Here is a 15,308-nt window from a genome sequence, read left to right on the forward strand (position 1 = left end):
TGGCAGAAGGGGTGGACTTGATGGTCGCTAAAGACCCTTTCCAACCCCTAACATTCCTGAGCAGCCTCCGTTGATAAGCAGCTGTGCTGGCTGCAAAGTCTCTCCCGGGAGCACAGCACAGCAAGACAGCCTCCTCCCCTGGGCCTGGTGAGTAGAGAGGGGTGTAAAGAGCATTCTGTCCAGAATACAAGATGTTTGCTGGGCTTTTATTTATCTGGTTTCAGGTATGATAGCAAATTCTGAAGTAGGAAAAAATGAAAACATTAGAGTAAGACAAGAAGCTGCAAGTTGAAATGGAGATTGTTCTAATTTTAGTTAAGAATTTAGATGGCAGCTCAGTTCCTAACTGCCTTGTTCAAATACACATTTATTCTTCTAACAATACAGCTCACTCCAATTGGCATATCGACATCGTCCAAATGCTGGAGTTCTAGGGATGATTTTTAAGAGCTTTTGCTCTGATGATAGCAAATATAGTTGCTTTTAAGAAAGAAGTGAAATGCGATTTTGTTTCACTGACACTTGTCATGACCACATTACAGCAAAGCAAGATCCTCAAATCAACACAAGTTTTGCCACTGGCTTCCACGGGAGTAGAAGCAGGTCAAAATCCAAGGGACTTGCTTACACATTTCTTTCTTTAACAGAATTCAAGCTAGAGAACATAAGCCTAAACCTCAATTATGCTATGTTAAATGACATGATAAATTCTTCTTTCAAGTCTTCCCCTGTCTCTACAGCTCCAGGAAATAAGAGGTGGCAAAAATGCCAATATGAAACCTTTGTGTTTTGCCTCGGCTGCGTAATGGACAGTGAACACACCCACAGCGAATCCCCTGCGGCTCTCTGCCCACTCACAGTGGCAAACGTCTTAGTCAGTCAAGAAATACACAGCCAAGATAACAGAGCTGAGCCTCAACATTCAGCTGTAGAAATTTGAGTCCTCTTTCTCCTGGCATTGGCCACTTTGGTCAGATGAACATATATTACAGACATTAGCCATTACAATATCCATGGTAATGTATGTTCTCTGGGACACAGACCAGATCCACCAAGCAAAGACGGAGAACAGCATGAAATTCCAAGGGTCTGCCTGTTTTGGTATCATGGTTACGTTCTTGCACTCATTGCCCTGAATTCTACTCGTGTCAACCTGTTATTTAGAAACCAAGATTTTATCAGAGGATTGCACCTGGCTAATTCTAGAAAGCACTAAATCTTCCCTGGAGATATTCAAGGTGAGGCTTGACTGGGCCCTGGGCAAGCTCATCTAGCTGAGGATGCCCCTGCTAACTGCAGAGGGGCTTGGGCTAGATGACCTTTGGAGGTCCCCTCCATCTCAGACCATTCTGTGACAGCTGCAAATAAAATAAAGTACATGCTCAGGTGGTCTTTCTAAATTCAGTTTCTGTAAGTGAGCCCTCAGGCACCTGGTTCATGCCCCTCAGAATGCAAACATTGTCCATCAAAGGCTCCTCCATAAGCAATTTTAAATGTTGTCTAAGGAAAATGGTTTGCCACAGCACTTTTTTTCAGATCAGCTGGCAGCAAAGGATGACATCGCTAGACACTGAACATGTAACCTGTGGGCAACTTGTGTGTTGGCATATCCTCACAGCTGGCTTGGCATTTCATGTGGAGAATGAGCTTAATGGCAGCATTTAAACGTAGAGGAGGGCACGAAGCTGATCAGAGGGCTGCAGCATTTCCTGTGGGGACAGGCTGCAAGAGTTGCAGCTAATGAGCCTGGAGAAAAAAAGCCTCTGAGCACACCGTAGAGCAGCCTTCCAGTACCTCAAGGGGCTACAGTAAAGCAGGGGAGGGTCTTTTTACAAGAGCTTGTAGTGACAGAAGGAGGGGCAATAGTTTTGAGCTGAAAGAGGGGAGATTTAGACGGCAAAACAGAAAGAAATTCCTTCACAGTGAGGCTGGTGAGACACTGGAACAGGTAGTCCAGGGCAACTGTTCATGCTCCCTCCCTGGAGGTATTCAAGGCTAGGCTGGATGAAGCCTTGAGCAACCTGGTGTAGTAGGAGGTGTCCCTGCCCACGGCAGGGGAGTTGCTTCCAACCCAAAGGATTCTACGAATCTAAGAGAATAAAGGACAGCTTACTTTCTGTTGTAACTCATTAGTTACATTTTATCTTTGCTCGTCTTCAAGTATGTACAGTAAGTTTAAGTCATTCTTGAAGCTAACCTCTCTAATGTCAGTACAGTCCTACGTGTCTGACTGAACCAGAACAATGCTCTGGTTTTAAAAAGAGCACTGTAAAAAAAAAATCATCACTGCTTTCAGTGATGCACAACAAAGTATTTTGATGGTTCACAGAAAACGCAAGAAAAGCAAAGAGCGAGCAGACTAAACAGCCAGAAAAGGAATATACTTTACATTTACTTGGTAGTGATAGACTCTTCTTTTTAATAAGGTATGTTTGGATGCAGACTATTATTTTGTGAGGATACCCAAATCTAAAATTGAGTTCACATTTGAATTTGGCACTTTAAGCCATCTTTTATTTTAGCAAGCAAGGAGGTTTAAAGTTGAGTCACCACCATCTTCTCAGATTCAGCAAGAAAGCATAACCATGTATCTTTATATAGTTAACTCACTTTTGTCCTTAAAACAGACACTCTAACTTACAGTCTGATGTTCATAGCAAGAAATGTGGTAAATAATAGAATTTATTTCCTTTCAGATCCTGAGAAGAAAATAGTTGAAGAAAGATACAAGAAAAACTGGTGGAGGATTTATAAAATCCAAGCTCAGTTCCTGCCTAAAAGATCTGAACCCTTGTTCTTATCACTCATCCAAGTTCTGTCTTCACTAGAGCAGAGAATACTTTTCACTGTTGTCAGCCTTTAATTTGGAGCTGCTCTCATAGCAATTGAGAGAAACATATGACAACCTCCAAATGGTTAGGCCATGCAAAGCCATGTAAAGTGCAAAGCCAACACTAAAGTCTGTTCTTGGGCTGCAGACAGGTTACAAAACATGGCCCTCAGCTTCCTGCTTGAAATGTGCCCCAGTTGTAGGTCTCTCCAGTTGATTTTGGTTTTTCCCTAAAAGGATACTCACAAAATGGGATATTGTTCTCTGGAATATCCTTAAAAAAAAAAAAAAAAAAGGACAATAAATCTTCTAAGAAAAATTAGAAAAATTAATATTTAATCTGTAACCCTCTTTTTTTTTTTTTCCCCTCAGTGGCACTGAAATTTACAGGCCACAGATCTGCTCCTGAAGGTACCACAAGAGGTAGCAAAACTGACACTGAGATGGACTGGAAATTATTAGGCTTATCAGGTAATTCACTACAGTTTCTACTTACATGTTACCAGAAGTGAATTACTGCTCTGTCTTTCAGACTCTGATCTATATTATACTATCCTAACCAGTTTCTAATGCACTGGTTCAAAATCAGCAAGGAGTACGAAATCAATTGGGTCATGACCTGATTGCTGTCTGCAACTACCTGAAGGGAAGCTGTAGCCAGGTGGGTTTGGTCTTTCCTGCCAGGCAGCCAGCACCAGAACAAGGAGAGAGAGTCTCAAGTTGTGCCAGGGGAGGTATAGGCTGGATGTTAGGAGGAAGTTGTTGGCAGAGAGAGTGATTGGCATTGGAATGGGCTGCCCAGGGAGGTGGTGGAGTTGCTGTCCTGGAGGTGTTGAAGCCAAGGCTGGTTGGGGCACTTAGTGCCATGGTCTGGGTGATTGGATAGGGCTGGGTGCTAGGTTGGGCTGGCTGAGCCTGGAGGTGTCTTCCGACCTGGCTGATTCTGTGATTCTATGATTATGGATTGTCTCTACAAGGACCTGGCTTGGGTACCTGAAATAATTAAATATAACTAGAAATAAACAAAAAGCTAAGAAGAGAAATACAGATTTAAAACAATGATAGACTTGGATTCCATTGAAATGTTTTCTCTACCACACAGGTTAACGAAAGCTCAGGCACTAGACTCCTACTAAATAAGAACGAATTCAGTAACAGGTACTGCAAGAACTTGTCAGCAATGATATTATGAAAGCAAAGTACTGAAAATAGGGTATCTTGAAGCATCATGTATGTCTGTATAACCCTTCCTTTTTTCACAAAGGAAAATAATCTTGAGGTTCTTTAGAGGGAACAGAGTGAAAGTTCTTCTTCAAAATAAAACCAAAAAGAACCAGCACTGCAGCACTGTTCCTTTTACAAACGCTTAGTCACTGCACATTGGCATTTGTAACAAAATATCTGTAATTAATAAACAATTATTCAGGCTTACATCTCTTAAAAGTGTTCTTTTGTTCTTATTTAATTGTACTTTCAGAGAGTCTGAGTACAACTCCCAAAACCTTTTACGCGTAAGCCCAAGGTATTGTTATGGGAAGCAGGTATAAGACATTCCAAATAGGAAGAAGCAGGAAGGAATTTAAGTTTTTCTTTTTAAGTTAACTGTTGGAAACTGCACGAGATGGATAAGATACTGTAAATGTTTTCCCTTAAATCCTTGTGTTTCCTTCCATCATTTCAACTAATACATCTCACTGTCTATCAATCACAGAATTGCTTTAAAGCAGGCATTCCAAACACTGAAATGATACTTTGCCTTATTCAAAGAGATTACAGCCATTCCAAATTAGGTGAAAACCATTTAGAAATCAGTTTCAAAAGGGACTGGTCTCTTCCAAGACGGGAATGAGATATGAAGAGCTCATCCTCTCCTTGCTTTAATCTAAATGCAGAAAACATTCCAATCAGACTCCACATCAGTTAATGCTGGGGACAGGGAGGTCTCATTTTGTAGAGGTGAAGAGTGTCTTTGGATTGTACTTCACCTTCCCCGTGTTCTGCATTTATGTGCACACCTCTGAGCTCTCCTTTCATATCCCATCAGAGCTGCTTTAGAGGGTGCAGACTGCTGTCTAATGCACAGCTCCTGGCCTGTGCGTTGCATTTCAATTGCCCAGCAGACTTACAACATCCCATCATATATTTCTGACTGACACAGCAGCTAAAGTCACTCCTCTGAGATTAAACAACAGCTAGAGGACTTTTTCCCCTACAAAAGACTGCATATTAAGGACAAAATCATCAGAGATAATTCAACATCTCAGCCAAGATTCTTCTTGTGAATGTCTCTGAAACCAGGAGCATGCTTAGTGTTTGGACTTTATTCCAAGCAAGCAGTGATGCAGACAAGCTTCTAGATGGAATTGCAGGAACTACAGATAAATCTCTTTTCCAACACTGTGGCTTTCACTCACTACACTGAAGCACACTCCCATTCTCTAGCACAGGAATAAGGCATACGTTTAAGATGAAGCCAGGAGGGATTGCTCAGCAAAGGGCAGGTTGGTTATCATTCTGTTCCCACCACATGTTCTCTGTTTCACCAGCAAAAAAGAGTGAATTTTTAAAAGGAACTGTTCCAGTATAATTATTTTTCTCATTTAAAAAAAATCTTCCTCTCTTTTGAGTTCCTGTTTTTTGTTTGGTTTTTTTTTGTTTTGTCTGTTTGGGGTTTGGTTTCGCATCATTCCTGTTCTCTAAGTCAAGTGAGAGAGCTCTTCTGAGACTGGTGAAGTTGCAGCCCCTGTTTGCCCTGGCAGTAACTATAGCCTTTTTTGGTTTCTTGCTTGTCTGAGATTTCTGTTGGTGGATTTTTAAATTTGGTTTCATTTTTCATGGATTTATTTTTTTTAAATCACTGAGGACTGCCTTACTGCTTAAGTCAAGGAGAACTACTCAGAATGCTAACCTGTCTCCTTCTGCCCCCGGCCAGAAGGGATGGAGGAGGTTTGTCTAAGCACAGGCTTAGGAGTTTCTACCACCAGCTCCACCCATAGAATCACAAGGGTTCCTGCAAGGGAAATACGCACACAAGGACCTTTATGATTAAAACCAGCAAAACCAAACAAGTATCAAGTGCTTAAGAGTTCCAGAGCAGCTCTGAGTGAACGAAGATTGAGGCACAACTCAGTTATTTACCAAATAGTTGCTCAGGATTGAAGTTGAAGCAATATATGCATGGTCCATCATAACTTGATGTTGAGTATACTAAGAGGTGTTAAAACCAAGTCTTGAAGACCTCTTTTAAAGTGTTACCCTGTAGCACTGCCTAATACAGCAGATGGAAGAGGTTCTTAGGTGGACAGTTACAGTGACTCTGGTATATCCAGCATGTCTGTTAACACATCTAGAATTTCACACTTTGTCAGTTTGATTTTAATGGTTTCATTAATAACTTATATCCTGCTATGCCCTCCGTCCTAAAGATGGTGCTTGACTACATACTAGTGGGCTAAGAGGCAGTAGGTTTTGAATCACAAAAATGCCAGTCTGTTACTCCCTCGCTTAAGGATTTGAACATAATGTTGGGGGGGGAGGTAGCTTTGATGAAGGTAAAAGGTAACTACTATTCTGTGTATAACAAGCTTCAATAAGAGAAGTTACTATGGGTAAAATTCTCCTGCTATAAGTCATAAGTCAAACTACCACAGATTTCACTGCCCTAGTCAATCACACCTTACTAGAGGACTGGATGACATCCTGTTTATGGCTTGGATTCAGGAAAGCATGAATGTATAATCTGAGATTATCCCTTTCACAAAAATCATAATCTAGGCTCACTAAAGTATGAGGTACAAAGTGTGCCAAATACAGCACAACCTTAGACTTCACTGGGACGAATAATGTTAAATATTGCTATTTGTTTCTTGCTGCATTTCATTAGCTCAGGATTGTGAATATTGACACTGTTTTAACAAGCATGCTGATACCAAAGAGGAGAATCCACTATACCTGTTTCAAAGATCATAAACACGTCTGCATGCCTCATACAGTGCCAGAATGCCTTAAACACAAATAACTGTAAACACTAAATGATCCACTATTCAAATCTGCTAGGTACCCATAGCTCTTCTCCATGTCACAACAGAAAGTCAGGTGACAAATGTACTTAACATTTATGTTGATAGTTTCCTTTCTGCCTGTAGTTAGTTTTCATACAGTAACCCACATCTCTTTGGCTGCACCCCCTTTCCAGGGCAGTCTAGAAAAGTAATTACACATGGCTATACAACACTTCAGGCTACTTAGAAAACAAAACAGCTTATCAGAAATGAAGTACACATCTGCTGCAGCCACAGTTAGGCCTCAGATTATATGTTGCCATAGTCATATTTGATAGCAAGATTAACAATTCATCTCAGAAAAGCAGTACATTAATGTATTACTGCTCAGCTGCTTTTCAGGATGATGGCTGAAAGTGTCAGCATGATTCCTATGCATCACCTCGAAGGGTACAGTAAGAAAAATGTGTCAAGCATGTAGTAAGGTAAAGCCACTGCATCTTCCAAACATACCTGCTAACTGGATGATGCCATGTCTCGCAACATCGTAATAGGGATGATTGACATTTAGCTCAGGATCCTCAAGCGGTGGAGGTATAAATGTTTTCTCCTGTTCTGACTGCGCATCTTCCGCTTCATCTTTCTGCAGTTCTAAAGGAGTAAGCAAGAATGCTTCAGTACTAACGAGCAGAGAAAACCTTTGCCTCTGACACATTGGCTCCGCCTGACAAAATCACAGGCCCTTATCACCTTATCACCATTTGTTACCATTTCAAATCAGTTTCTTGTTCTTTACCCTTTCTTATGAATGGAAAAGGCAATGTTACAATACTTCAAAGCTATGTTCAACATCCTCCTTAAGAATAGTATCCACTGCGATGCTCACAGAAATCTTGACAATGACTAGACAGCTGGTGTGCTGTGACCTTGCTATTCACCACTGCTGGTGGTGTCATGTCATTTTCTACACTCCCACAATCTGCTTGTTGCATCTATCCACAGCTTTTTGCCTTTTATTTCGAGGTTGCTGAAATCGAAATGTCAAAGTTTCAGTACACTAAGGCATGCATTGACAGCTACTCTACATTAGCACTCAGCATTAATGCTGAGAGCAGACTCATAACTCTGCATAAAGGTAGCAAATTGCAAGCAAATCCCCAACTCATTTCCCCCCAGAATCCACTGTTTCTGTGAAATCCTTTCACCTCAGGCAAGGAAGCTACAGCTAGAGGCCAAGCAAAGTTGTAAATGTCTGCTCAAAACCCCGCAAAAAACAACGGGCATCCTCTCCTCTAACTTCAGTAGCTCCTAGATCACAGAATTAAAATCTACTCTACATTGAAATGAGCAACACAAGATCAACTGAACTTGTCCAGGTTTTGGGGGGGCTTGTTTTGCTGCTTTTTGATTTTGAGGCTCTTTTTTCAAAACTGTTTTAAAGTTCAGAAAGAACCAGTCCTAAGTGTAGAACCTGAGGCCATTTCCTCTCATCCCATCACTTGTTACTAGGGAGAAGAGATCCCAGGTAGTTGTAGAGTGCAAGAAGGTCCCCTTCAGCCACCACTACTCCAGACTAAACCATCCCAGTTTCCTCAGCTACTCCTCATTAGACCTGTTCTTCAGACCCTTCACCAGCTTCGCTGTCCTTCTCTGGACATGCTCCAGCACCAAAATGTCCTTCTTGTAGTGAGTGCTCCACAACTGAACCCTGTACTCAAGTTCTGGGATAGTTATTGTCACCAATACATTATTCAAATGAATGTTTTCTAGAAACTGCTAGGAATAACATTAAATAAAAAGGTACACTAATATTAACTGGAACAATATTCTTTCACTTCAATGAATGTTCCTGGCCCAAGAGCTGGGAAGAATAACATAACATAACATAATGCAGTCTATGAATTCCACTTTTTTTTCCCTTAAAGAACTTTTTCTATCATCTTAAAACTCCGAACAAAGAAAACATTATTTTGTTTTATTAACTTGCTTGGGGTTTGGGTGTTGGTTTTTTTCTTTGTCAGTAGCCACCAAAGTAACAGAAAGTTCCAAAGAGCAGAGAGAAGAAACAACAGAAAGCACTCATCTCAGAGTTTGGTGCCACTGGGGGAATTTTTGGGGGGTTTTGACCACAGACTGCTTTTACAGGCCTGCTGGCAACAGACAGGGAACACCTATCTCCAAAGCGAAAAGGATCCTGGGGCAACAGCTAGAAGGGCTCATCGAAAGGGCTGTAAAACAGCCTGGAAGGAAGATGGGGATGAAACCAGGCTTGCTAGAAAGGAGTCTGGGAGCAGCATGCCAATACCCTTGGGATGGTATGGTAGTAAGGTCTTGCAGTTGCCTTCTCAGTGGAGGTGAGTCATAACACAAAAGTTGATGGGCTGGTAACTACTGAAGCATCTGAGAACTGCCTGGAGGGATCTGGGGCTTCTCCCCCTAAGACGGTGGCAGGACCATTAGTCCAACTGACATGCTCAATGCCTTCTTTGCCCCAGTCTTTAGTAGCAGGACTATTTGTTTGCTGGGTAGCCAGCCTCTCAAGCTGGAAGATAGGGATGGGGAAGAGAAGGAGCGGAAATGGTGAGTGACCTGATGAACCGCCTAGACACACACAAGCCAGACAGGTTACACTCAGGAGTGCTGAAGAAGTTGGTGGATGCGCTTATCAAGCCACTCTTCACAACTTATCAGCAGCCCTAGCTAACTAGGGAGGTCCCAGCTAACCAGAGATCAGCAAATGTGACACTCATGTACATGAAGGGCTGGAAAGAGAAGCTGAGGAACTATAGACCTGTCAGTCTGACCTTGGTGCTGAGAAGATCATGGAATAGATCATCTTGAGTGCCGTAACACACATTTACAGGACAATCAGGCACTGTTATTATGGGTTCATAAAGGGCAGGGCCTGTTTAACAAATCCCATCTCCTCCTACCACAAGATAACCCACAGGGTAGACGTGGGAAAGGCTGTGAATGTTTTTTGCTTGGGCTTCAGTCAAACCTTTGATACTGTTCCCCACAGCACCCTCATAAAGAAACAGGCTGCTCATGGCTTGGATGGACTCTGCGGAATCAAACACTGGCTGGATGGCCAGGCACAGAGAGTAGTAGTGACTGGAGTTAATCCAGCTGGCAGCAGGTCACAAGTGCTGTCTCCTAGGGCTCAGTGCTGGGGTCACTCCTGTTTAATATCTTCACCAATGATCTTGACAAGGTGACTGAAAGCACTCTCAGTGAGTTTGCAGACAACACCAAGTTAGGTGGAGGGTAGGATGGATTTGCAGAGAGACCTGGATGGGCTGGATCAATAAACTGAGGGCAATAGGACTGCACTTAGGATTGCTCAACTAACCTTCTTGGAGATAACATGCAACACAGCAATCTCCGTGCCCATTCAATACTTGTCAGTTTGGAGTAACAGCTCCCATTTGTGCCACAAAGTGTGATGATGGTGATACTCCAAAGGCTAGAGTTGCACTGGGAATCTACCATTAACTTATAAAAGCTGCATGTATTAAACCAACCTGCAGCTCTAATTGCTTTAACAGGGTACACATCAATACAGAGGGTGCAGCTCATACTGGACTGCTCCAACAAGTACTACAAAACATTGGCGAAGCCTCTCAGCTACTGAAGATGTTCTATTAAATCACCTGTAACTCCACCCAGATGTCATTTCAAGTATAATAAGAAATACTTACCTATTTCAGCTAACTTCTCATAGTCAATTTCAGACATGTTTCCCCTTAGGAACAAGTCTATGTAGATCTTGCTAACTGATTCTTGCAGGAACCCTACAAAGAGAAGTAGCTGTCATCACAATTCACCTACCACACAAATACAATAAGAAAACTCCCAACATCAGCATTAGGCTACCATTTTCTTACAACACAAACCATTATTAAAGTATTTCAAACCAGCAGGCAAAACCAAATGACCACAAAACCAAACCCAGAAAAACTATGAATAGCAGTAAGACATTCAACAAAACAGACCTGTTTCTTTCAGAGGGGGTGTTCTTCAAAATACCTGGAGTACTGTGTACAGTTCTGGAGCCCTCAACACAAGAATAATGAACTGTTAGAGCAAGTCCAGTGGAGGGCTACAAACAATCAGAGGGCTGCAGCAGCTCTGCTATGAGGACAGGCTACAAGAGTTGCGGCTCTTCAGTCTGGAGAAGAGAAGGCTTCGAGACCTTGGAGTAGGCTTTCAGAATCTGAAGGGGGCCTATAGGAAGGCTGGGGAGGGACTATTGACAAGGTCTTGTAATGACAGGACAAGGAGTAATGGGTTTAAACTGGAAGAGGGGAGATTCAAACTAGATGTTAGGAAGAAGTTCTTTAAAGTGAGGGTGGTGAAACACTACAATGGGTTGCCCAGGTTGGTGTTTAAGGCCAAGTTAGATGAGACCTTTAGCAACCTTTTCTAGTGTGAGGTGTCTCTGCCTATGGTGGGAGGTTGGAAGTAGATGATCTTAGAGGTCCCTTCCAACCTAAACCATTCTATGATTCTGTGACTCTATCCCACTGCCCATAACTCTCCAACTTCTTTCCTTTAAGCAGGTCCAATTCCAGGGAAGCCCTGGGGGAAGCCCTCTCCTTGACCCCTGGCTTGAACAAAAACCAAACAAAACAACCTGATACTATCCTCCTGCTGTGTAACATTAGAACAAAAACCAATTTCTCCTTCACACTAACTGCTAGCTCTACAGTTAGAAGTAGCTGACTCCAAAGAGGGTAGAATTAAACCTCTCCCAAACCTGCAGAAATTCATCTGTCTTTGTAACAGCAGAGTCACTGCGCGAGTGAGAGCAACTGCTACAGCACCGAAACATTTCATGCACAAAGTTACCGGGAACCTGGAAGTTATTTAGACGGAATCAAAGAATAGCAGACAGAGGGAAGAAACAATCTGCCTGGTTTTCAGCTCACTGGGGCAGCGATTACAACGTTTCCAGTTACAAGACAGATTTACTGTAGTGCCCTCGGAAATGGCTTTTCCGTGGACTGCAGCATTCTCTGTTCCTCGGAGATAACAATCTCCTTAACAGTGTTCCATGCCTCCTATCACTGTGTCCAGTAAACTGCCAGATTTACTGCTTCCCCCACCTCACTGCAGCAGGACAAAAACAGAAGAGCCCTGAGAAGAGCCAAACCACACTAATGACAGAAATTTGGGAGCACTTTACAAAACACCACAGCCTGTACTTCGTGTCCAGTTCTGGGCTCCTCCATTGCAGAGAGATGTTGAGGTGCTGGAAGGTGTTTGGAGAAGGGCAGCAAGGCTGGGGAGGGGCCTGGAGCAGAGCCCTGTGAGGAGAGGCTGAGGGAGCTGGGGGTGTGCAGCCAGCAGAAGAGAAGGCTCAGGGCAGAGCTCATTGCCGTCAGCTGCTCCCTGCAGGGAGGCTGCAGCCAGGTGGGGTTGGGCTCTGCTGCCAGGCAAGCAGCAAGAGAAGGGGACACAGTCTCAAGCTGTGCCAGGGGAGGTCTAGGCTGGATGTGAGGAGGAAGCTGTTGGCAGAGAGAGTGATTGGCATTGGAATGGGCGGCCCAGGGAGGTGGTGGAGTCACCATGCCTGGAGATGTTTAAGAGGATGCTGCATGAGACACTTAGTGCCATGGTCTGGTTGATTGGAAAGGGCTGATAGGTTGGATGAGCTTGGAGCTCTCTTCTAACCTGGTTGATTCTGTGATATCCCTCCACAAACAAGGTTATTGCTTACTGACATCTCTCAAAGGGCATTACTTCAGCAAAAACAAAGGAAGTCACACACACAACTGCCTGGCAGTGAACTTGCATCTACAGACAGCCCAAAGGAAGGCAAGGGATTCCCCCAGTCTGTTCTTTTTGTTGACTCAACTGTCACATGTGTTCTTCAAGCTTAAATACTCAGGTTTCTCTCCCCTCTGTGTTCTTGCCTTCCACTGATACTCCTTGTTACTTTTTAAAAGGTGTGACAGCTTCCTATGTAACATCAGCATGCAATTTACATATTGATAGCACGAGAATTTCACATAAACCCAGCATTTGTTAAGGAGTATTGCCTGCAAAACCCAGATAAAGTGTCTTCGGAACACTATTTGATTATTTGGAATACTACAGGAACTTTGCTGTGGTGTTTATAAACACAGCAGCAACGTGAGCTGAGTGCTTAGCATACTCATGGAACAAGTGTTCAAAGCACTCTCCATTTTCCCCATAGCTTGTCTGCACTAAATAGTATTTTCCCTCAGTGTATCTCCTACACCATGTCTACCAAAACCAAAGTAAGATGCAAACACTAAGCTGTGCTTCCCATGGTTTCCAGATTGGAAATGGCAACTGGTAAAAAGAAGGACAGAAGAGACAGATGGAAGAAAACATTCCTGTTTTCTGCAATGACTTCTCTTTCCACACCAAGACCCAGTAGAGATTCCCCCTAAGCCTGGACTCCTGCCCTCTGCAAGGATGCCAACAGCAGAGGGTGAGGTTCTGCACACAGCAAGCAGAGCTGTGCAGTTGCATATGTGGTTTCGTGAAGAACTGTAATGCCCTTGTCAAAACAAAAATACTGTGAAGCCTGGAAAAGTAAATGTTTTAGTGTTAATTCCACATGTAAATACTGATGAGAAGCATCACTGAACCCAGAAATGCAGGCAAATTTAAACAGCTTTAATTTTATTCCACTTTCCATTCGGGCTCTAAATGAATTTTACTACTGTAATGAGTTCCGTTGAATTTTGATGTAGGAAAGATAAACATACACAAATTCCCAGAACCAGTCACATTTCTCTGTGTTGCCAAAACATTTTTAACCAAACTTCCCAGGAAAAAAGTTCATTTCCAATGAAGAAATAATTCAGAAAATTGGACCAAAAAAAAAAAAAAAAAAAAAGAAAGCAGTGAAGGATGATGATGCACACATTGGTAAATTCATATTCACATTCAGAAAAGTATCATGTTTGAAAGTTCAGTGCAAGTGTACAAAGTTAACCAACTACGTATGAATACTTACTAACTTTGAAAGCACAATTTCCATTCTTAATTGCATCCACACAAATCAATTTCCATACCACTTAACACACAAAAGTCATGCAAAAATACCAGAAATGTTCCTGCAACGGTTCAGCACTTACCTTGTGCCTAAATTTTAACATGGCTTGGGTCCTTACATGTCAAAGTTGACAACACTCTTCTTTCAGAATTAACAGAAACAGTACAGAAATTACTATGGTTATTACTGCCACCTCAACATCAACTAACACTGTGCTGTAGCATCACTTTTCTGTCCCACAAATAACGTAAGAGCTTACCCAGCTTCCTGGCTAAGATGAAAAATACCATGTTGAAAGGGGGAAGTAAAAATAAGAATTAAATGCATATGGTCTTCCAAAAAAAACCCCAAAAAACAAACCCCAAAAGTTTATCCTTTCTAGCATCACATCAGTTTGGAGGATTTTCAGCTTCTTTTCATATAATGATCAGAGAAGGAGCACACAGAAAGGTTAACTCCAGCAACAGCCTTGAAAATCAGAAAGAAAGGAAGCCAATCTCCCTGTCACAAGTCTCTGTGCTCCACCATACCAAGTTACACACTGATCAAACAGCACTGATTTCTCTGAAACCAATTTTCTGCTAGATTCATCCACTCAGCACCTGGAAAACAGGAGGACAGCATTTACTTAGTGATGGCACATTTTGTCCTAAACTTGGAAAGAAGCCCAAGTGATTCAGCTGGGTTTTTTTTCCCCGTATTTACTCCTGGATAAATGAAGTATTATTCTTTAACTACACAACACCCTAAACACTCAAATGGCTTGCTTTATTTGGAATTTTGAAGACACACAGAAATGGGGGCTTTGCTCCTCCAGTACTTTGGCCACCCAGAGCACATGTGCATTGTAAAACTGAGCTAGGATAAACCTCCTCACAGCAAATCCACCGACTGTGGCAGGCAGAAGGCCTGAGTGGTGACTTGGCTTGGCAGAGCCATTAGCGAGGACAGTGTGCCATGGGTATTGGGCACATCTCAGCTCCTCATACCAACAGTGCGTGACTTCCTGACAAATGTCTGCACCCCAAACTCTACTGTCCTACTCCCAGGTATTATTGCTCTTCAGTCTAGGGACTCTCCTTTTGATGATAGTTTTTGCTGGCAGTTCAGCCCTGGCTTTTTAAGCTTAGTCTTTCAATACTCCCATTTCAAGATGGGACAGGATAGTCCTGTCTTTTGTTCAGGCAAATACCAGCTTTCTGATAAGGCTGATCCTTACTGGCAATGGGAAGGAGGAGTGGGAATCATAGACTCAGAGAATTGTTTTGTTTTGGATATACCTTTAAGATCAAAACCAACAGTTACCTAACTCTACCAAGTCTGGTCCTAAACCATGTCCCTTAGCACCACATCTCTGCCTCTTCCAAACACCTCCCGGTATGGGGATTCCACTGCCTCCCCGGGGAGCCTATTCCAGTAGTAGTTAACAACTCCTTCAGTGGAG

The 15,308-nt window shown here is 42.6% G+C and overlaps 1 protein-coding gene across 3 annotated transcripts in view; it reads right to left on the bottom strand.

Annotated features, from left to right (window-relative positions):
• ARHGAP8 (Rho GTPase activating protein 8) overlaps nt 1-15,308 on the bottom strand; it is a 76,858-nt gene that overhangs the window by 43,929 nt on the left and 17,621 nt on the right. For all 3 annotated transcript variants that reach the window (XM_064142847.1, XM_064142848.1, XM_064142846.1), the window contains 2 exons: nt 10,533-10,625; nt 7,345-7,482 (listed from right to left, as the gene is read on the bottom strand). In XM_064142847.1, coding sequence (XP_063998917.1) covers nt 7,345-7,482; nt 10,533-10,569 — 175 coding nt within the window. In that variant the 5' untranslated portion in view covers nt 10,570-10,625. Of the gene's footprint in view, nt 1-7,344; nt 7,483-10,532; nt 10,626-15,308 lie in introns of those variants that run through there.

The sequence above is a fragment of the Pogoniulus pusillus genome, chromosome 4, assembly GCF_015220805.1.
Source record: "Pogoniulus pusillus isolate bPogPus1 chromosome 4, bPogPus1.pri, whole genome shotgun sequence".
Lineage (NCBI taxonomy): Eukaryota > Metazoa > Chordata > Aves > Piciformes > Lybiidae > Pogoniulus > Pogoniulus pusillus.